General features: G+C 39.0%; 1 protein-coding gene across 2 annotated transcripts in view; it reads right to left on the bottom strand.

Moving 5' to 3' along the window:
- Nucleotides 1-1,490: 1,490 nt before the first annotated feature.
- LOC124777981 (nuclear pore complex protein Nup85) overlaps nt 1,491-23,939 on the bottom strand; it is a 135,201-nt gene continuing 112,752 nt past the window's right edge. For both annotated transcript variants that reach the window (XM_047253548.1, XM_047253549.1), the window contains exon 12: nt 1,491-1,864. In XM_047253548.1, the coding sequence (XP_047109504.1) occupies nt 1,558-1,864 (307 nt within the window). In that variant the 3' untranslated portion in view covers nt 1,491-1,557. The remainder of the gene's footprint in view (nt 1,865-23,939) is intronic.

Raw genomic sequence — 23,939 nt, 5'->3', positions numbered from 1 at the left:
GGTGCTCTCGGCAACTTTTACATTGAGTACCACCATTGCATAAAAGTTTCTAATTACAGTATAGCAACATCACGGAGTCTGTCATCACCACAAATTGGATTTGGTGACACCCATATAATTTGTTTTCTAGGAAGTTTTTTTGAAGACTGTACATTTCAGTACTTTATTATATTCTTTCATTTCACCATTTCTCTCTCTCCTGAATAAATATTCCACTCTGCAGTGGGTGTAAGGCTTATGAAACTTTCTGAGAGATAAATGTCTGAAGGGGGACTTTAATCTGGGACCTCCTCCTCAGAAGCTTCTCAAATACCTTTCTGCAATGCTAATCTTAGGAGAAAAAATATTGCACAGAAATGGCTTAGCTTATTTCAAGAATGAATCTTTCCACTCTGCTGACTGTGTGTTTGAAACTAGATTAAAATATGTGTGAAAATGTGTCCTGCACACACTTTTTATATGAAGAACTTTCATCACAGTGCAAATTCTAGAAACAAACCTTTTATCATGGGGAAGGTGTTCATCTATAGTGTCTTTTTCCCCAAAGCACTAGTATAGCAAGACAAGCAAGAAAGCATCTAAAGTGTTTCAAAAGTGGTAACTTGGGGCACGAACATCTGTACTTCACAAGCCACTTTATGGTGTGTGGCATAGATTAAGAGTATGGTAGGGTAGGCCAGGATAGATCACCTGATAATACCATTATCTTCAAAAGGTACATGTTTGATTCCTACCCTTGGTTAAAGTTACAGTCCACAGCTTTTTATCTGCATATATATCTGATGATCCAATTTAGCACCACATTTAAAAAAAGTGCAAGTATTTCAGCAATTTACTTGAGTGTGCATTTCATTTGATATGGGAATTCCTATTCAACTAATCTACCTTGTCGGAATAATAACCTTGCTCATGTCATTTGTAAACTCTCACTGTGCAGGTACTCATCTACCCTTCTGAAGTAAATAAATGCACTACTACTTTCTTACAACTTTCTCAAATGTTTCTCTCACAGTTGACTACCCCTAGTGAAATCCTGTGTTTCCAAGTTGTGCTCTGCAGTTTTTTCAAGCTTATTTACCAAAAGTCAATGAAGATATTTTATACGAACTGCTGAGGTGGGATGTACCTCAGTAATTGTTACAATCTACAATTTGGTCCTTTCCAGGACTATGAATTTCAGCCTGTTACCACATATCAGCTACTATAACCAGATCTCAAAATAGAGAAGTACTAGTTACCAGATGAACTATGTGGTGATTGACAAATAGTTTTTGTAAAATTCAGTTCATGAAGCTTGCTTTAAAGTGAAAAAGGTCCATATTTTTTCACTAAAGAAACTGAAGTGACTGTCGCAGTGCGCCCCTCACCTCGCCCCCTGCCCCCTCCTTCCAAGAGGGAGGGTGGGAGGGAGGAGAGAGAGAGAGAGAGAGAGAGAGAGAGAGAGAGAGATACAATTGCAAATTTTTGGAATAAATGAATGAATTAGGTAATTCACACACACACAGCCAGATGTTTATTGGTACAAAATTACAAATGAATAAGTTTTACAGAAATCTTTCATGATAATAAAAACACATCTTTGTCTGGAACTTCTTTCTTTACTATATGGCATGCTTCGTAATTAAGTGCTCTTGCAAGATTGCGAGCTAGAGCTACTCTTATTAGATTAATTTTGTCTGGCATTTCTGCATCATTTACAGACTTTTGGCTCTTTTTACACCTTGAAGTAGACAGAGAGACTATGCCCTTTTCCAACAAGAGTTCTTCCAGGCATTGGCTTAGTCCGTAAGTGTCACTTGATGTGAAAATGATGTCATTTGACTCCAAAAGAGGCAAAGAATCAATCAGAAGTGTCATCCAGAAACTGAAACAGAAATAAGCAATAGGCTATTGCATTTCACATCAACAATACTGATAACATCATCAACTGCGTTTAGTTAAGTATTAGTACAGGCTACAAAACTTCAGTGCTCTTGTGCCAAGTTATTCTCTGCTTTTGTGTAAATTTTTGTATAAATTTTTCTATCAAACCATGTGTGACAAATGTGGTGGTTGCCGTAGAAATCTAAAGGAGGGGGGTGTTCTGTAAAGACTGTAGGTTACGGTTTCATTGGGGTAAATGTAGCGGTGAGGAAATGGTGATAGATAATGAGGCTCTTCCATGGCAATGTAAGTTATGTCGAAAGGACATAAAAATCACTGAACAGGAGGCAAAAATTTGTGCCCTTAAGGCTGAATTAGTTGAATTTGGAATTATGTAGGCTAGGGGAGGAAAGAGAGAGGGGGGGGGGGGGGGGTGCTGGCAAAAGGTAGCAAGCAAAGGGTGAAAAAGGGAAACTGTTGAAAAAACTTTAGAAATTCAGTTAATAAATCAGTTTGGGTTGCTTTCTGAAGTAGTGGAAGAAGGGCTTCATCCAGATGTAGTTGAATGTAGGTTGAAGCAGAATATGAACTTAAAGAAAAAAAGACAGGTCAGTATCAAATCAGAATAGGAAAAGAAGAATTCTGCTTCTAGGTAGCAGTCGTGGGAGGGGTGTAGGCCAGCAACTTCAGGACAAATTAGGTGCAGGGTATCAGGTCACAAGTTTTGTGAAACCAAGTGCTAGCCTTATCCAGGTGACTAAACTTAGGTCAGTTAGGCAAGGACTTTGAGAAGGAAGATCAGGTAATTATAGTTGGGAGAGCAGGAAACAGCCTGGCTATGAATCCAAGATTGGGAGTGACCTGGACAAAATAGAAGCAGAAACTGGGAACACAAATGTGTGGTTTGTGGAGTTCCAGTTGATGCTATTGGTAGGTAGGGATACACTACACATGGCCTACAGCTAAAATAGGAAGGGAAAAGATAAGTTAGTTTCTCTACTAGCAGAGACTGTAAGGGGGGGAGAGGGGGCACAGTCACACAAGGGATTATCCCTTGTGGTAATGGGACCAGGCAGACAGGTGTTTTTTAGGTTAAAGCCAAAGTCCAGACAGACAACATTCAAGAAAAATAGAATAAATAAAAGAGGCTTCATGTACACCATATAGCGATAAAGCTAAGGGTAGTACCAGTTTACTTCATCAAAATACCAGGGGAATAAAAAATAAAGTAGATGAGCTGTTAGTGTGTTTAGATGATCTCAAAAATAAGAATGAGATTGATATACAGAGTGTTCCACTCAAACCTTCCTGGTTTCAAAGACACAGGAAAAAAAGCCACACCACAGTAGATACAACAATGAAAAATGCACCACATTGTAGAGCATCTCAAAGAATTTATTTATTTATCATCAGTACACCTCTACATGTGAACTTCTTGTAGCATGAAGAATATCGAATCTATATTCAATTTCTTGCCAAGTTCTTTGTAACATTTCCTCTGTTATTGTTGCAATTGCATTAGTGATATGATGTCGCGACATAGGAATATTGTTCCACTTTGGTCGCATACACGCGGTCCTGCACGAATCCCCACATGAAGAAATCAAGCGCCGTAATGTCGGGTGAACGTGGTGGCCAGGCAATGGGTCCTCTGTGTCCGATCCAACAATTGGAAAATTTCCTATCCTGGAACTTGTGAACAGCCACTGACAAATATGGCGGAGCTCCATCTTGTTGAAAAATGATGTTGGGTTGCAAGTTTTGTATCTGAGGGTACATAAATTGCTCCTACATGTCCACATACAATGACCCATCCACTGTTTGTTCTGCAAAGAAGAACAGTCCAACATTCCTGTCATGCATTAGCCCACACCAGTAGTTTAGTTTACGGCTATCACAAACATGTTCAATGACAACGTGCGGATTTTGCAAACCCCAAATCCGAACATTATGCCTATTAACCCTACCTTATAGATGAAAGGTTGCCTCATCTGAGAATAAACATCCTGCCAGGAAGCTGGCATCCATATCAATACACTGCAGCATATCCGCAGCAAATTGTTGTTGGCATGGTTTGTTGTTCAGTGTCAGATGTTGCAGAATTTGCACTTTGTAAGCACACATACGAAGATGCTGGTGAACTACACGATGCAATGTTGATCGAGGTACGTCAAGTTGCCTAGATGCTTGACGAATTGACTTATGTGGGCTTCTGAGAAATGTTTGTCTGATGTCCTCCACTGTCTCTTCTGAAACTCCGTAACGGGCACCGCCACAATGTTTCAGAACACATCCTGTTGCTAGAAACTTCCTATGCCATTCCTTAACTGTTTTCACCACAGGTGGATAACATTCATAAACACAACGATAATTTCTTTGACAGTAATCTATGATTTTGTTTCTGCAAACCACACCACTGCTTGCATGTGCTGCTGCGGAGTTGCCATTTTCACTTCATGCGACCATGCTGCACTCTGATGATGATACTTAGCATTTCTGACATGGGAATGTAAATTCTTTGAGGTGCTCTACAATGTGGTGCATTTTTCATCATCATGTCTTCTGTGGTTTTTCTCTCCTGGGTCCTTGAAATCAGGGAGGTTTGAGTGGGACACCCTGGACTGTCTGAACACCATGAAACTGTGGGGAGGGAAATGTCCATATAAATGGATATAATTTAGCATCTAACTCTTGCAGATCTAGTGTGGATAAGGGAGGAGTCGCCATTTACACACAACAAGGGTATACGTGCAAAACAGAAGAAGAAAGCAAATTTTGTGTCGATCAGCACTTTGAAGTTTGTGCATGTGAACAACAGCTAGATAATGTAGTGTTGATATTAGCAACAGTGTACAGGTCCCCATTAGGAGATTGGGAGCTATTCATAAATAAGTTTGACTTCCTATAATACTGTCTGTCAGACAAAAAGAAGAAGTTACAATCTGTGAAGATTTCAATGTAAACTTTCTAAGTAATTCTGATAAGAAAAATGAACTAGATGTGTTATTAATGACATATAACTTAGAATCAGTGATCAACTTCCCAACACATATAGCTCAATACAGTAGCAGTCTAATAGATAATGTATTTGTACAGCAAGATGATGTAAAACTAACACATGCTTTCCCTGTGATAAACGGATTATCACACCATGATGGACAACTGATTAACTTAGAAACATAGCAGGGTGTACAGTTCAGAAACCATTCAGTAGAAGTGTAAGGTGGTCAACCCAGTATCTATAGAGCACTTCAGAGAAAGTTTAAGAAAAGTTAATTGGAGAGATGTATATAACGAGCCAAATGCTAACGAAACATGTACCATATTTCTTGTTAAATTTATATCCCTTTTTGTACATTGTTGCCCAAATGAATTACTAAATATAACACCAAACAGTTTTCAAGGAAACCATGGAGTACTACAGGTGTTTAAGTGTCTTCAGAAATAAATAAATAAAAAATGTATGAGACAGCACGATTTAATAGACCCAGAAGCAATTTTACACTATAAAAATTGTTGTAACATACTGAGAAAAGTTGTTAGAAAATCGAAAAATATTTATACCAGAGATGAAATTAACAACTCTGAAATAAAATCAAATCAATATGGAATGTTGTTAGAAGGCAGACAGGAAAAGCAACCACAGGGGTAGGTAGTATTACTATTAAAGAGAATGAGACCATCTTCACTAACAGCACACAAATAGGTAATATATTTAATAACCATTTCTTAAGTGTAGGTGAAAAAATTGGTGAGAATTGTTCAAAAGAAAAAGCCAAGTAGTACATGGAAGAGTCAGTTTTGAGAAATCCTTGTCAGATCAATTTTCATCTAACAACCTCTTGTGAAATAAGGAAAAATCATCAAATCTTTGAAAAAATAAATGTTCTGTTGGACTAGATGACATCTCAAACAAGATATTAAAACAACATGGAGCAGTTACAGCTGATGTTCCGAGTCACATCTGTAATGCATCACTAACACAAGGTATTTTCCCAGATAGGCCGTTGTCAAGTCTCTCTACAAAAAAGGAGACACCACAGATGTCAATAATTACCGGCCGGTACCCTTGCTTAAAGCATTTTCAAAAATCATTGAGAAAGTAATGTACTCAAGAGTGGTTAGCCATCTCAACAGTGATGGGATACTTAGTAAACCACAGTTCCGATTTCAAAAATGCTGTTCCACTGAAATAGCGATATACAATTTCACTGCCCACATAATAGAGTCTTTAAATAGTAAAATGTCACCAATAGGAATTTTCTGTGACTTATCCAAAGCATATGAGTGGTTTAAGTCATATCTACAGAACAGGAAGCAAAATGTTTCTTTAAATCGTTTAAGTGATTTAAGGAAGTTTCCCACTTCATCTAACTGGGGTGAAATTACACTAGGTGTTCCACTGGTTCGATCATGGGTCCCCTTCTGTTCTTGGTATATTTGGATGACCTCCCTTCTCATCTGAAACAAGACACTAAACTCACACTTTTTGCTGCTGATACAAGTATCTTTATTAATCCAGTAAAAGAATCTCGAATAGCAAATACAAATAATGTCTTTGGAAAAGGTATTGATTGGTTGTCTGCTAATAGGCTTGCTCTGAACTTTGAAAAAAAAAAAAAAACAAAAAAAAAAAACACAGTAAATCCAATTTTCTACTAGAAGGAGTACAGTTCCTTCAATAAATACAACACATCAACAGTATTCCATAGCCACAGTAGAACATAATAAGTTCTTGGGTGTAAATATAGATGAGAATCTTAATTGGAAATTTCATATTTTGGATCTCCTAAAGTGACTAGGTCCAGCAAACTTTTGCAATCAGAATAATTGCCAACTTTGACGATAAGAAATTAGCAAACTAACATACTTTGCATACTTTAACTCTCTGATGTTGTACGGAATGATATTTTGGGGTAGCTCAACACTTTGGCAAAAAGTATTCGCTGCTCAAAAGAAAGGAGTTAAAACTGTGTGTGGTCCTCATAGTCACACATCTTACAGGCATCTGTTTAAAAGGTTAGGAATTCTTACAACAGTCTCTCAGTACATTTACTCAGTAATGAAATTTGTTCACAACAACATGGACCAGTTTAAAAACAACAATGACATTCCTGATTATAATAGCAGAAGAAAGACAGACTTACACTATCCTCTACTTAACCTATCTTTGGCACAGAAAGGGGTAAAATATGCTGCTGTAAATCTTTTCGATAAATTACCAGATGAAATAAAACGTCTGACAGACAGGAGTAATCGTTTCAAAAATAAATTGAAATCATATCACCTTGACAACTCCTCCTATAACACAGATGAATTCTTATATAGGAATCAATAAATCCATACGTATAATATATGCACTTTCTGCCATTTAAGGGCAATAAAAATTTTAAGCTTTTACTTTTCTTAAAAAAAAATAATAATAATAAAATAATAATTTTGAAGACATAGTGTTTTAAAAGAAAAAACTGACACCAAAAAATGTTTTATGAATACTCAACACCTTTTACAAGGAAAAACAATTGGAAGTAATAGTGGTACAAAATTGATTTCTTAGCTCTTAAATATTTCTTATGTGTGCAAAGTTGTGAAGATCTACACATCTGAATGTTTCTTCTATGAAATAATTTCACACAACCCTTAAATTTCTCATGGTTAGGTAACAAGGCCAAAGACAATCAGGGGAACAGTTTATACAGTTGTGTAGACAGCTTCAATATTTGATGCAGCATTTTTAATCCAATCCTGACAGTGAAATGAATTAATATTCATTCACTTACCTAATTTTACTATGGATAGGGCAAATATACAGGGAAATAGCAGTAACTGACAAAATTTTGCACTAGTCTTTAAATACACTGGTTGGTATTGCTCCCAAGTTTCTGGACTTTCATAATTACATCACCTCAGCATTTCAGGACACTATGTTCGTTGTGGCTCATTCCACAATGCAACTTCTCACCCTCCTCCCAAAAGGCTAAAGCCAGTATCATACAGGCAGTGACATTCAACATGCAAAGTGCTGACTTTACCATGCTGTTGAATGCTCAGAAATAGCCCAGTTTGTGCACATGGTACATGTGTCTCAGTGTAGGATACATGATCACAGTGCACTCCAGCTGCTGTTGACAGCTTGCAAACCACACAGTTTGTTAACAAAATTGGCAGGCATAAAATTCCTGTTAGCTCTATTAAAACATTTCCTTCCTTGTCCGTATGATAGTTATGCTGTTCCGTCTGTGGTATACATAAACGAAAACTTAAATATCCATGAACATGCTACAGGGCGTAAAGGATAAAATCATGTCTAGTTAGTAAGGACATCAGCTTATAAAAGTGCCATTGCAAATACAAATTTACAATAGTGCTTCACATAAGAAAAAATTATTTCATAATTCTCACTTTTTAGTAAAACTCTGCCATTCTTACTTGATCACTGTTTATATGCATCAGCAGAATCTTTAGAAGTGTGAAATACATGTCTTTAAACAAGAAATTTCTTACTGCAAGTTCTCTTGCAGATGAAGCCAACTGAAACAACTCACTTTTAAGAGAAAGCCCTCTTATATCTACATAACATTGAATATTTCAAAATGTACTTCTATTAAAGTAATGTGCAAGTATGACAACCTTGTAGGAAACAGGAAGATGAGGTGTGTGTGTGTGTGTGTGTGTGTGTGTGTGTGTGTGTGTGTGAGAGAGAGAGAGAGAGAGAGAGAGAGAGAGAGATAGTGGGTGGGGGGAGATTGGATTTAGAGGTGTTAATTGCTGATGTATTGTGCCTTGAAGCAACATAATTTTCTAACATGAAGTTATCATTTTATTTCTTGTCATTTTATCGCAACATATCATACCAATGAAGATATGTTCCAAGAGATCCTCAATTTGCTGGCACTCTAAAAATAGCATATATTCAAAAGATATAAGTCGTGGTATAAATCCCACCCTATAAGGGGTTCAATTAAAGTAAAATATGGCATCTGCCAATCCCATAGGATGTACTGAAAAGAGAGATGGCCTGCATGTGACGTAAGTGGTGTTCTTCAGTCTCACTGATCTATGTTCAAATGCATGTTCAGAATATCTGACATGCTTGATATTGCTCTGCATATTGTAAAATACTCCACAGTGTGCTTCTTCCAGACTATGACATCAGAAACTCAGCACACTCAATGCTGATGTTCAAATGTGATGACAACTTAAGCCTTGTCTCTGCATCCACGGCTTTCTTTCTTCATCTCCATGTAAGAACAACATTTCACTTTATCATATATTTTAAATAGGATGTTCTTGGTCACCCCCTTTTTTTTCTTTCTGCAGTCTTGCCCTCGAAAATGTTTTTTAAAAGAAATATCACATGTAATTAAGTGTCCAATGAGTTCTGCGTTGTGTTGGCCTACAACTTTCAGGAGTTCATTCTTCTCGCCTATTTTTTGCAGAACCATCTCATTTATTGTTCTGTCAGTCCAACTAGCTCTTGCAATTGTCTTCAAGAACCACATTTCCGCAACTTCAAGATGAGTTTTCTCATGCCTTGCAAATGTCCATGTTTCACATCCAAATGTCAGAACACTCTGCACAAAGCCTTTACAAGTCTTTTCTTAGTGTGGAAGCTCATAATCTTATTCAGTACAATTTTCTATTTATTTTGGAATGCATTCTTGGCCAGTGCTATTCTTCTCTTGATTTCCTTGAGGCATCTATTGTTTTTCTCCACAGTGTTACCAAGATAGTGATACTAGGTTGCTGACTCAAGTTGTTCACTGCCTATTCTTATATCAGTCTTATGTCCACTTCATTTCTTGTCCATAACCATGACTCTTCTGGTTTATTATCTTTTGATTTAAGACCTTAAGCATATAAAATAGCTGTTTCTCTGAGTCTACCACTATTGTAATGTCATCAGCAAACCTCATGCAGTAAACAGGAATACCATTAATTTTGACTCTAGTTGTCTTTCCTTATATGGTTTTTATTGCCATCTTGATAACAATATTAAATAAGTAAGGTGACAGAGGGCACCATTGTCTTACTCCCCTTCTGATTTTTACTTCTTTCTGGCTATCATTATTATCAAGTTCTGTGTTTTTGTATACACACTCTTCCAGTCAAGTCCTACTGTGTTCATTGGTTAAAAAAAACTTTCCTGCCAACCACCATATCAAATGCCTTTTCCAAGATGATATACGCTATATAAGCTTTCCTATTTACTTATAATATTCTGTCCTAAATCTAACAGAGCCAAAACTGCTTCCCTTGTTCCTTTTCCTGATGTGAAGCCAAACTGATCATTGGCTAAGTTCCAATATACAGGGTGACTCAAAAAGAATACCACAACTTTAAAAATGTGTATTTAATGAAAGAAACATAATATAACCTTCTGTTATACATCATTACAAAGAGTATTTAAAAAGGTTTTTTTTCACTCAAAAACAAGTTCAGAGATGTTCAATATGGCCCCCTCCAGACACACGAGCAATATCAACCCGATACTCCAACTCGTTCCACACTCCCTGTAGCATATCAGGCGTAACAGTTTGGATAGCTGCTGTTATTTCTCGTTTCAAATCACCAATGGTGGCTGGGAGAGGTGGCCGAAACACCATATCCTTAACATACCCCCATAAGAAAAAATCGCAGGGGGTAAGATCAGGGCTTCTTGGAAGCCAGTGATGAAGTGCTCTGTCACGGGCTGCCTGGCGGCCGATCCATCCAATTTCAGACGATAAGGTTTCATAACTAACCTTTTTCGTAGGACTCTCCATACAGTTGATTGTGGAATTTGCAGCTCTCTGCTAGCTCTGCGAGTCGATTTTCCTGGGCTGCGAACAAATGCTTGCTGGATGCGTGCTACATTTTCATCACTCGTTCTCGGCCGTCCAGAACTTTTTCCTTTGCACAAACACCCATTCTCTGTAAACTGTTTATACCAACGTTTAATACACCACCTATCAGGAGGTTTAACACCATACTTTGTTTGAAATGCACGCTGAACAACTGTCGTCGATTCACTTCTGCCGTACTCAATAACACAAAAAGCTTTCTGTTGAGCGGCCGCCATCTTAGCATCAACTGACGTTGACGCCTAGTCAACAGCGCCTCAAGCGAACAAATGTACAACTAAATGAAACTTTATAGCTCCCTTAATTCGCCGACAGATAGTGCTTAGCTCTGCCTTTTGTCGTTGCAGAGTTTTAAATTCCTAAAGTTGTGGTATTCTTTTTGAATCACCCTGTATTTTCATTTTAATCCTCTCTTTAACTATTGACAGTAATATTATTGTTGCATGTGACGTAAGGGCTAGTGTATCATAATTTTGAATTTGCCTTATTGGGTAAGGCAAAAGTTTTAATTTTTGTGGTATGATACCCCCTTCATAACACTAAGAAACTGCAGTAGAATATTTACTTTTGAGGTTGTGACTACAGGTCTGCAGGGATGTCACGTGCACCCATTGCTTTCTTTGATTTTAACCTATTTAGTGCAAGTATTCTCATCAATTAGTTTTTCCATCTTCAATATATTCGTCTAAACTTCCAATTTCAGCATCACTGTACTTGTCTTCAATACACTCTTTCCATCTGCAACTTGTATCTTCTATGTCATACAGCAGCTTCCCATTTTTACCCCGCACTATGATATTTCTGGTTCTCTGTCTGTAGTATCTTTGCTTGTTGTTCCCAGATCTTTTCCATTTTCTAAATGGCACATTGTTGTTATCTCGTTTTTTAGTGCTTTATATTCTTCTGGGCTTTTCTCTTTTAGTTTGTTCCTTTCGCAAACGTGTTCCAATATTTTTGTGTTCATCTGAGGCTTCCTACATTCTTTCTTATTCTTAGGGACCTGAAAAATGTGCATGTCTGATAAATGCAAATATAGATGCGAATGATGACTCAAACTGCAAAAATACTGACAAATGCTGTTTCATAGAGAACTGTATCCAGATGAACTATTTTATCAGACATGGTTTTAAACATCTTTATTTTATGAATGTACACATATCACCATGAAAAGAACTGCATCCAGATGGACAAAGAGAATTGCAATCACTGTAGGCAGGCAGGCAGGCAGGCAGGCAGATGGTACCATACACACGAAACAACTACACTCTCAATTTGGAAGGAACAACATGTAGTGCACTACAGTGCCACAAATCACGCATGCTAGCACAGTGTTGGGCCCCCGTGGTTGTTAATACATGCATTGAGATGTGCGGCATGGAGTTGTACAGGTCTCGGGTGAAGTCCTGTGAAACTCTATCCCCTCCCACTTGCACCTGACTGCACAGATGGATGTGGAGTCCTGAAGACACACTTCATGAAATCCCACACATTCTTGATTGGGGAAACAGTGTGGCATTCAGCTGCCCACAGCAGATTATCCACAGCAGACACACTCAGAAGATGGCAGCACTATGAGGATGAGAGTCGTCCTGTTGAAACAGGACATGAACATTCACGAACAGCAGAGCTACCACTAGCAGGACCTCATCCACTTACCATTCAGCTGTCATGGATCCCATTAGGAAAACTAACTGTGAATGGACGCCATACAATAATGGTATCCACATCATCACACCAGGCTGGCTAAAGGGTAATGAGAGCCCACAAACTACTCTTAGTGGCACACTCGACTGTGCCTCCAGACACAAACCCTGTGGTTGTCACCTCTAAGGTAGAAATGTGACTCATCACTAGAGATGACCTGCGACCAACCTGTAGGCCTCACGTATGTTGTTGCCGACACCAGGTGAATCAGACACAATGCTGTGCAGGAGTGAGTGGCAGACGTCATAACGGATGGTGTGTGGCGAGCCCTGCTTTATGCAGCTGCCTGCCAATGGTAGCAGCACAAACAGGATGTTAAACAGAAGGCAGGGAATCCCAAAGAATGGTCCCTGTTATTGCTACTGGATCTGCTTGCATGTGGCAGCCTATCTTTGTGGTGCTTATCACACATCCAGATACATGTTGTGTATGTATGCCTTCCTGTGTCCATTGTCACCAACAAGGGCAATGGTAGTGTCCACATAGCCACTGTGTTGGGTAATATGAAGCTAGTATCAACCACCCAGCCTTCTACAGCCCAATGCTGCAGCTCCTCTCAAACTCCCAGCTGGGAAACATATGGGCACACATGTCACCTGAACATAGTGCATGTTCAGGAGTGCTTGCATGTGGTGGCCTATCTTTAGTGCTTATCACACATCCAGATGATACATGTTGTGCATGCATGCTTTCCTGTGTCCATTGTCATCAACAAGGACACTGGTGGTGTCCACATAGCCACTGTGTTGGGTAAAATGATGCTAGGACCACCCAGCCTCCTGCAGACCCATGCTGCAGTCCCTCTCAAACTCTTCCAGCTGGGAAACCTACTATCAAATGTCACCTGAGCATAGCGTATATTCAGGTGATGCTTTAGTGACATTACCTGCTGTTGTACTGTCCAGTACAGCCATTTGGGGCCCTCTTACATCAACCTATGTGCAAGACATCAAGGGCCAAACTGCACTCCCTGAGTGCAGGCCAAACATGTGATAGTAATCATTGCACAGCTGGTGGTGTGCAATGTACCCACCCAGTTTGCAGTGGATTGGTCAGTTCCTACTGGATGCAGCTCTTTAAGACAATAATATCGAAAATGTAACTGTTTTTGGTTCCTTGTATTGCACATTATCTGACGAAGTCCACTTGTGAGAGACAATGTGCATAAGACTGTATTTGCTGACTGGGAAGTGCATGAATGTAACAATGTATCAGTGTGTTTGATGCTCTGGTGTCACACTGACAGTGGCCAGTTAAACTTTCAGTTTAAGATGCACTGTGCATAATGCAAAGTAGGACTCAGCCACGGGACCTAGCACCTTAGAACAAAGAAACATGTTTGTCTGGTAGCTAAAATTTAAGAGTATACAGGGTGTTTCAGAAGTGATAGTCAATATTAGATGGGTAGATCACATAACTAATGAGGAGGTATTGAATAGAATTGGAGAGAAGAGAAATTTGTGGCACAACTTGACTAGAAGAAGGGATTGATTGGTAGGGCATATTCTGAGGCATCAAGGGATCACCAATTTAGTATTGGAAGGCAGCATGGGGGGTAAAAATCGCAGAGGGAGACCAAGAATGAATAAACTAAACAGATTCAGAAGGATGCAGGTTGCAGTAGGTACTGGTAGAAGATGAACCTTGCACAGGATAGAGTAGCATGGAGAGCTGCATCAAACCAGTCTCTGGACTGAATACCACAACAACAACAACAACAACAACAAGTCAATATTCAGGGATATGACAGAAATGACCATTTGAAACAAAAACGTCAAGTAAACATATCTTCAGAGCTATTAGCAATTCTTGATCTTTGATACTGTGAAAGAAATCTCTTCTACTGCAAGCTCTTTGCTTTCCATATTTTTGGAAGTGGCAGTATTGACAAAAACAAGGGAAAAAAAAGTCCAGTAAACATGTGCTCTAAAATGCATACCTTAAATGTTATGAGCATTTGTTCATTAGAAGAGTTAAGTTTCAAAATAGCAAAGATGAAAAAGTGCTCATAGCTCTTAACGTATGCATTTTAGAGAACATGTTTACTGGACTTTTTTTTTCTTATTTTGGTCCACACTGCCACTTCCCAAAATATGGAAAGCAAAGAGCTTGCTATGTAGAGATTTGTTTCACAGTATCAAAGATCAAGAATTGCCACTAGCTCTTAAGGTATGTGTTTAAGACCCCTTGTTTACTTGAATTTTTTGTTTCAAATGGTCATTCCTGTCATATCCCCAAATATCGACCATCACTTCTGAAACACCCTGTATATAATGCAGATACTTTAACGTGGCAATTTTAGTGGACGAGTGTTCTGAAATGTGGTTGTGTTAAATGCCAATAGAGGTTGGGCTTGAATTACCTCATTTACAACACTGTCAGCCTTGGAAAGCAATTGTGTAACAGCCATTACCAAATACTTTTGTGTTGTGCATTGATAATTTTCTTTTCTTATTTTAAAATGATTGCATAAACTAATCTGGGCCACAAGGGGAGTTAGATTATGACCCTCGCAATACCAGAAGAGATCAGGTCAGCGATCTCTATTACCATGTGTCAGTTCTGCTTTTACAGAAACACAGAACATGAGTGAAAGGGAGACAGGGCTCATTTCCTTACACCACTTCTCTCCCCTCTGGTGCTCATAATTTTAGTTCACTTATGTTCACAGCCCACTGGCGATTTATGGTGTCCACACCCTGCACTACAGTGACCAGAAAACAAAATCTGTCAACGTATTTTAACCACACTGAAAGTCTTCTCCTATCATGCAGACCGAATTATTTTTGGTTCTACTTTTATGCTAAGAACCTTGTCAGTTCTATGTGTAGCATAGTTAAATATGGGTCACACTGCTGTGAATGACCACGAAAGGTTGACATCAGTATTCTGCGGATTTTGTAGTTATCAAATTAGATGGGAAAAAAATAATGTCATAAACACTTTAAATCACAGGAATACTGTGTTCACCAGCAGGAAAATGCTGCTTCTCAACAGCAACAATCATTTATTACGAGCTCTTTTTTAAGCTTATTTTGAAATGAGTGAAAAGAATAATCCTGTTCCATATGGTGATCCCTCTGACCATCCCCTCTGGCAGTTACAATTCCTATTTGTTTTCACTCATGGCCCACTGCCATTTTATAGTGTCTGCACTCTACACTATAGGGACTGGAAAACAAAACCCGTCAGTGTATTCAACCATGTCAAAAGTCTTCTGCTAACATGCAAATAAAGTAGTTTTTGGTTCTACTTCTATGCCTTGTTGGTTTTATCTGTAGCGTTGTCAAGTATGGGTCAGACAGCTATGAATAGTCACGAAAGATCAAAATCAACATTCTGCCAATTTTGTTATTTTCAAATTTGGTGGGAAAACAAAAATAATGTTGAGAACACTTCACATTGGAGAAGCATGGTTAATTGGTGGGAAAATGCTGCCGATTACCGATGTAATCCCTTGTAGAAAGCATACATAGAGCCAAATGAAGAAAACCACAAAAGGACATTTTAGGAGGGGGTGGGGGGGAAAGAAATAAAAACCTGCTGAAGTTTCTGCAAAAGCAAACTTTTCCAGTCAAAGAGCTCCCCATCGTCACTGTCAATTTCAGTGCACTAAAGCTTTGTCTTCAGGCACTGAGTGACAACCTTTTACATTTGAACATCTAATCATTTACAAACAAAAAGAAATAGATGCTAATTTTGCCAGAAATATAAGCTACATTTTCACACCCATAGAGTAATACATCAGTGGCTGCATTTGTTATATCTGACTTGATAACCTCTCAACTTCTTTCTTTCTAGTCTGTTCCACTGTTGGATAGTTTAATTCCTGCACAACCTCAGGGTCCTTCAATTTATATACTGCCCATTTCTTCGGATATTTCAGCTCATGCTGCTTAAATCTTATATTGCACTTCGCTGCAACAAATGTATGCTCATTACCTATATAGGCACCAGTTCCTTGATGTCTCAAAATGAGTCCTATCAAGTGATTCCTCCTCCTAGTCTGTTTGTGGCACTAATTTCTTTTCTTACCAGTTCTATTCAGTACCTCCTCGTTAGTTACATGATCTACCCACCTAATTTTCGGTATTCCTCTGTAATACCGCATTTCAAAAGCTTCTATTCTCTTCTTGTCTAAACTGCTTATCACACATGTTTCACTTCCATACATGGCTATGCTTCAGACAAAAACTTTCAGAAAAGACTTCCTGACATTTAAATCTATATACAGTGTTAACAAATTTCTCTTCTCCACAAACACATTTCTTGCCATTGACAGTCAACTTTTTATATCCTCTCTTCTTCGGCCACTACCAATTACTTTGCTGCCCACATAACAGCACTCATCTACTACTTTTAAGTGTCTTGTTTCCTAATCTAATTCCCCCAGCATTAACCGGACTAAATTTGTCAACATTCCATTATTCTTGTTTTGTTTTTGCCGATGTTCATCTTATATCCTGTTTTCAAGATGCTGTCCATTACCTTCAATTGTTCTTCCAAGTGCTTTGCTGTCTGACAGAATTATAATTTCATTGCCAAAACTCAAAGTTTTTTTTTGTTTCCCTTACTGCTTGCTCAATGTACAAATTGAATAAAACTGACAGGGTTGCCTGTCTCATTCCCTTCTCAACTGCTGCTTCCCTTTCATGACCCTATATATAATCATCTTATATCTCCCACTACTGCCTGATGTCTTCCATGTGTAGCATATACTCTTTGGAGCTTCATACCATGTGTCTGTTACAACCTTTGATGATGTTCCCAAAATTCCAATAAGTTTTCATCTCTTGAGTTCATTCTTCTCAACCTGAACTTACTAGCATACGTTTGTTTCTCTCATATGCCTCCTAATGCATTAAAATCTACCATGAGACTAACACTGCCTTTGGTGTTTATTATTTCCATGAATTCTCCAATGAAATCACAAATGTTTCCTATTTCTTCATTGTTACAGTTTTTTGTTATGTCAAATGGGCTATCTTTTAACTGTGATATCCTTCACTCACATGGTATGTGTTCATTAAGTGGCACCCATTTCTTTGTTTAATAAAATAGCTGTGCAATTTTTCCCTGACTTTTGGCTTCCACTGTGAATTATTTTGAAATAATCTGATCTAAAGTCACCATTTTCAGCCCAAATAGTCCTATCTCACTGACACTGTCATAGTCTGACTTCATCCAGTTTTTCCACATTTAACTGTGTTCATGCATTCCATGAACCAATGTTAAATTTATCTTTTCCTTCTTTTTGATTTTCTTCCTCCTGCTCTGCAAGGATTTTGTGGAATGATGACCTGAGAAGCTCATCATTTCTCCTGCTGGACCTTGTTATCCGAAACCCACAATCAGTAAAAATAAGTACATTATTAGACACTGTCATTGTTGCTACACATGGGATATCCAAACTGATGTTTCATGTGATAGTCTCCTGTTGCTTTCCACATCACTACGTGGCCTTGGTCGCTTATCTGCCTTCAGGAACAGTTTCTCACACCAAGGGTGAGGGGTAACCTACCTCCATCTGCTCATCTGCCCTCCAAGGGGACGGCTGACACTCAGAGATTCCAGGTGACATTCCCTACCTCCACCAAAAGACTTTTTTTTGCATAAGTGCACCACAATTTTCTCCCCAAATGTATGCTCACGTTTACTGTGGAATGTATTACACAACAATAAATTATTTTCCCCATACAACTGTAAATCATTTTCCCCATATTTACACCTAATGTATAGTTATGAACTGAAACATTCATCAGCAACTAAATTAAAGATTGCTGTGCTCCTGTTGTGATGGCTTACGGAATCTTTCAGCATGACATGTAGCTGGAGTATCTTAATACCTCACAGCAGCTTTCAGCGTGATATCAAGTGCGGCCCCCCCTATGAACTACGGACCTTGCTGTTGGTGGGGAGGCTCGCGTGCCTCAACGATACAGATAGCTGTACCATAGGTGCAACCACAACGGAAGGGTATCTGTTGAGAGGTCAGACAAACGTGTGGTACCTGAAGAGGGGCAGCAGCCTTTTCAGTAGTTGCAGGGGCAACAGTCTGGATGACTGACTGATGTGGCCTTGTAACGCTAACCAAAACGGCCTTGCTGTTGTGGTACTGCGAACGGCTGACAGCAAGGGGAAACTACAGCCGTAATTTTTCCTGAGGGCATGCAGCTTTACTGTATGATTACATGATGATGGCATCCTCTTGGGTAAAATATTCCGGAGGTAAAATAGTTCCCCCCATTCGGATCTCCGGGTGGGGACTACTCAGGAGGACGTCGAAATCATGAGAAAGAAAACTGGCATTCTACGCATTGGAGCATGGAATGTCAGATCCCTTAATCAGGCAGGTAGGTTAGAAAATTTAAAAAGGGAAATGGATAGCTTAAAGTTAGATGTAGTGGGAGTTAGTGAAGTTTGGTGGCAGGAGGAAAAAGACTTTTGGTCAGGTGAATACAGGGTTATAAATAAAAAATCAAATAGGGGTAATGCAGGAGTAGGTTTAATAATGAATAAAAAAATAGGAGTGCGGGTAAGCTACTACAAACAGCATAGTGAACACATTATTGTGGCCAAGATAAACACGAAGCCCACGCCTACTACAGTAGTACAAGTTTATATGCCAACTAGCTCTGCAGATGATGATGAAAGCGATGAAATGTAAGATGAGATAAAATAAATTATTCAGATAGTGAAGGGAGATGAAAATTTAATAGTCATGAGTGACTGGAATTCAACAGTAGGAAAAGGAAGAGAAGGAAACATAGCAGGTGAATATGGATTACGGCTAAGAAATGAAAGAGAAAGCTGCCTGATAGAATTTAGCACAGAGCATAACTTAATCATAGCTACACTTGGTTCAAGAATCATGAAAGAAGGTTGTATACATGGAAGAACCCTGGAGATACTACAAGGTCTCAGATAGATTATATAATGGTAAGACAGAGATTTGGGAACCAGGTTTTAAATTTTAAGACATTTCCAGAGGCAGATGTGGACTTTGACCACAATCTATTGGTTATGAACTGTAGACTAAAACTGAAGAAACTGCAAAAAGGTGGGAATTTAAGGAGGTGGGACCTGGATAAACTGAAAGAACGAGAGGTTGTAGAGAATTTCAGGGAGAGCGTAAGGGAACGATTGACAGGAATGGGGGAAAGAAATACAGTAGAATAAGAATGGGTAGCTTTGAGGGACGAAGTAGTGAAGGCAGCAGAGGATCAAGTAGGTAAAAAGACGAGGGCTAGTAGAAATCCTTGGGTAACAGAAGAGATACTGAATTTAATTGATAAAAGGAGAAAATACAAAATGCAGTAAATGAAACAGGCAAAAAGGAATACAAAAGTCTCAAAAATGAGATCGACAGGAAGTGCAAAATGGCTAAGCAGGGATGGCTAGAGGAGAAATTTAAGGATGTAGATGCTTATCTCACGAGGGGTAAGATAGATACTGCCTACAGGAAAATTAAAGAGACCTTTGGAGAAAGGAGAACCACTTGCATGAATAACAAGATCTCAGATGGAAACCCAGTTCTAATCAAAGAAGGGAAAGCAGAAAGGTGGAAGGAGTATATAGAGGGTCTATACAAGGACGATGTACTTCAGAGCAATATTATGGAAATGGAAGAAGATGTAGATGAAGATGAAATGCGAGATATGATACTGCGTGAAGAGTTTGACAGAGCACTGAAAGACCTGAGTCGAAACAAGGTCCCAGGAATAGACAACATTCCATTAGAACTACTGACAGGCTTGGGAGAGCCATTCCTGACAAAACTCTACCATCTGGTGTGCAAGATGTATGAGACAGGCGAAATTTCCTCAGACTTCAAGAAGAATATAATAATTCCAATCCCAAAGAGAGCATGTGTTGACAGATGTGAAAATTACCAAACTATCAGTTTAATAAGTCACAGCTGCAAAATACTAACACGAATTCTTTACAGACGAATAGAAAAACTGGTAGAAGTCGACCTCGGGGAAGATCAGTTTGGATTCCGTAGAAATGTTGGAACATGTGAGGCAATACTGACCCTATGACTTACCATAGAAGAAAGATTAAGGAAAGGCAAACCTATGTTTCTAGCATTTGTAGACTTAGAGAAAGCTTTTGACAATGTAGACTGGAATAATCTCTTTCAAATTCTGAAGGTGGCAGGGGTCAAATACAGGGAGCGAAAGGCTATTTACAATTTGTATAGAAAGCAGATGGCAGTTATAAGAGTCGAGGTGTACGAAAGGCAAGCAGAGATTGCGAAGGGAGTGAGACAGGGTTGTAGCCTCTCCCCGATGCTATTCAATCTGTATATTGAGCAAGCAGTAAAGGAAACAAAAGAAAAGTTCAGAGTAGGCATTAAAATCCACGGAGAAGAAATAAAAACTTTAAGGTTCGCCGATGACATTTTAATTCCGTCAGAGGCAGCAAAGGACTTGGAAAAGCAGTTGAACGGAATGGACAGTGTCTTGAAAGGAGGGTATAAGTTGAACATCAACAAAAGCAAAATGAGGATAATGGAATGTAGTCGAATTAAATCGGGTGATGCTGAGGGAATTAGATTAGGAAATGAGACACTTAAAGAAGTAAATGAGTTTTGTTATTTGAGGAGCAAAATTACTGGTGATGGTCAAAGCAGAGAGGGTGTAAAATGTAGACTGGCAATGGCAAGGAAAGCGTTTCTGAAGAGAAATTTGTTAACATCGAGTATTGATTTAAGTGTCAGGAAGTCGTTTCTGAAAGTATTTGTATGGAGTGTAGCCATGTATGGAAGTGAAACATGGACGGTAAATAGTTTAGACAAGAAGAGAATAGAAACTTTCGAAATGTGGTGCTACAGAAGAATGCTGAAGATTAGATGGGTAGATCACATAACTAATGAGGAGGCATTGAAAAGAATTTGGGAGAAGAGGAGTTTGTGGCACAACTGGACTAGAAGAAGGGATCGGTTGGTAGGACATGTTCTGAGGCATCAAGGGATTACCAATTTAGTACTGGAGGGCAGCGTGGAGGGTAAAAATAGTAGAGGGAGACCAGGAGATGAATACACTAAGCAGATTCAGAAGGATGTAGGCTGCAGTAGGTACTGGGAGATAAAGAAGCTTGCACAGGATAGAGTAGCATGGAGAGCTGCATCAAACCAGTCTCAGGACTGAAGATAACAACAACAACAACAACATCAAATGCGGGATGGGCAAAGTTGTTTAATGTAAGTATATCTGGTTACAGCTAGCTCATGTTCATGTGGATTTCATTTCAGAGTCCATGCAACACGCACTGAGCTTCTCACATTGTTACTATGCAAAGAACGTACAACGAAAACCTTGATTTGGGGAAAACAGATGCTGTTATTGTAAAATGCCATGGGCAATAAATTGTTTATGACAGCAGTCATTTTCAACTACTTTCTTTTCAACAGCAGGTAGACAATCCAAGGTGCAGTAAATTACTTGTCAATTACATGCTGGACAACAGCAAATGTACCATCCAGAACCCAAACATCACTACCATTTCACCCAGAAGTGTACGACTTGCAGCACAGAGAGAACTATGGGCACCCGAAGCATGGAAGATAGTGGTCTGTACTGAAAGGTCATGATACATAGCAGTGGCAGGGTATGAAGATGTTGGATACCACGTAAAAGGTGCAATCCACTTTACAATAACACAGTGTTCAGGCATTCAGGAAGATCTGCCATCATCTGTCACTTTCTGATGGTACAGGAACATACTGCCTGATCATGGGAATCTATTTGTTTGCCTGAATTACCCCAAATGTATGGAAGTAAACCAAAATTATATGTTGTGTGTTAATACCTCTGCAAATGTTATAAGAACTCAACTTGCTGATGGTGTTTTGGGTTAAATTACATACTTTATGTGCTCAGTGTATATTAAGTTTTACCAAAGATACACACTTACATTCAATTATAAAAATCTAAACAGTCTGTTTTCCATCAAAACTCTGACTTGCAAGGCAGAAAAATAAGTCACAAGTCAACCAAATTATGTTAGTCTTCATGACTATCTTAGGCTGCTGTTATTGTGGAGTGACATGGAATGGTGAGCAGAGCAGTGCTGACAAAACAAACCAGTGCTGGTCAGTACACGTGATTATAGTGGCACTACATGTAGAGTGGCATGGAGCAGAGCGGCACTGAGTGAATCGAACATGGGTGCTTCTGAAAGCAGTAGCCAGAGTGTTTGAGTGACTCTGCCTGCATTTGAGCAACACCAACAACAGTCAGCTGTCACTGGGGTAGCAGTGTGCTGGCACTTGTGTTTCTTTTGTTGTACTGTTGAGAAAATGGCATCAGTGGAAACCTTGACAGCAGCTGTTTTTACTCTGCATCTTTTGTGGGACCAATGCAACAGCTATCATCACAACTCATTCATTTTGGACAAATTATCTGACAAGCTGACAGCATAATTACAAGCAAATACAGAATAAATTTCCTTAATACCTTATTTCTTTCACTGTCTTAAAACAAGAGGTGATGATAAAAGTTTAAGTAGCATAGCTGACAAACACAGGAAAATCATGTTTTAGTATGTGAAAAGTTTTCAAAACTGTTTCATTCTGAAAGCTTCATGTGAAGCTCTGTCCAGTCTGCTAAGAGCCTTGCGCAGAATGCTGTATTTCTACAGTATGTTGCTCAACAACATTCGGGGTCCTTCTAGGTCAATGAATATTGTGGAGAACATGCAAATTTCACTATATCATCAGTAAATTCTGCTGACATTTCTGTTGGCTTCCAAAATATGCTATACTATGCACTCATTTTCTAAAAGTACATTCAATTAATTGTCATTGATTGATAGATTGAGGTGGTTATGGGACTAAACAGCAAGCTCATCATTCCTGAGATTCCAAAGTTCCTTGCGTAAGAGTGAGGTTCCGCTAGAAGTGGACTGATCCAGTCAGAGCATTCAACTTATAAAGTGAGGAAGTTAAAACAGACACAGTAGAAAGCATAAAATGCCAGGTCAAATCTAAATACTGGAAAACCAGACGGATAAAAGAGCGGTCTTTGCACAGGGGAATGGTTATGGATCCCAGACCTAGAAAAAAATGAAGAGAGGCCCGAACTAAGACCACTCTACCCCTGCTCAAGGAATTAAGCAAAACCTTGTATCTGAAAATAAAAACCTCTTTCACATAGGAAACTGAGGATAAGTTGAACCATCTGTGAATTGTCTGCTAATACTGAAGACTAGGAATCTGGAAGACCATACTTAGTATGAGGGGCAAAAGAAGGGGACATTCCACCAATATATGGGATGCTGTCAGTCTGCTTCCACAAGCACACAGTGGGGGTGGTTCATTACTCTAGAGAAAACAATGTGGGTGCCTGGTATGATCAATACATAGACAGCATAGGACAGTGGACTACTCCTGAGAGCAGCAGAAGAAAGAGCGCCAAGCCATAGAAGTCTCCTCGATTGTGCACAGTTTATTACTGAGAAGAGTAGTGCACCAAATGTCTACTTTTGGACACAGAGAGATTTTGTGCGTATCCTTATATCTGCACC

The sequence above is a fragment of the Schistocerca piceifrons genome, chromosome 2 (assembly GCF_021461385.2).
Source record: "Schistocerca piceifrons isolate TAMUIC-IGC-003096 chromosome 2, iqSchPice1.1, whole genome shotgun sequence".
Lineage (NCBI taxonomy): Eukaryota > Metazoa > Arthropoda > Insecta > Orthoptera > Acrididae > Schistocerca > Schistocerca piceifrons.
Note: the sequence above shows the minus strand (reverse complement) of the source record. Positions and strands in the feature narration are given on the sequence as shown.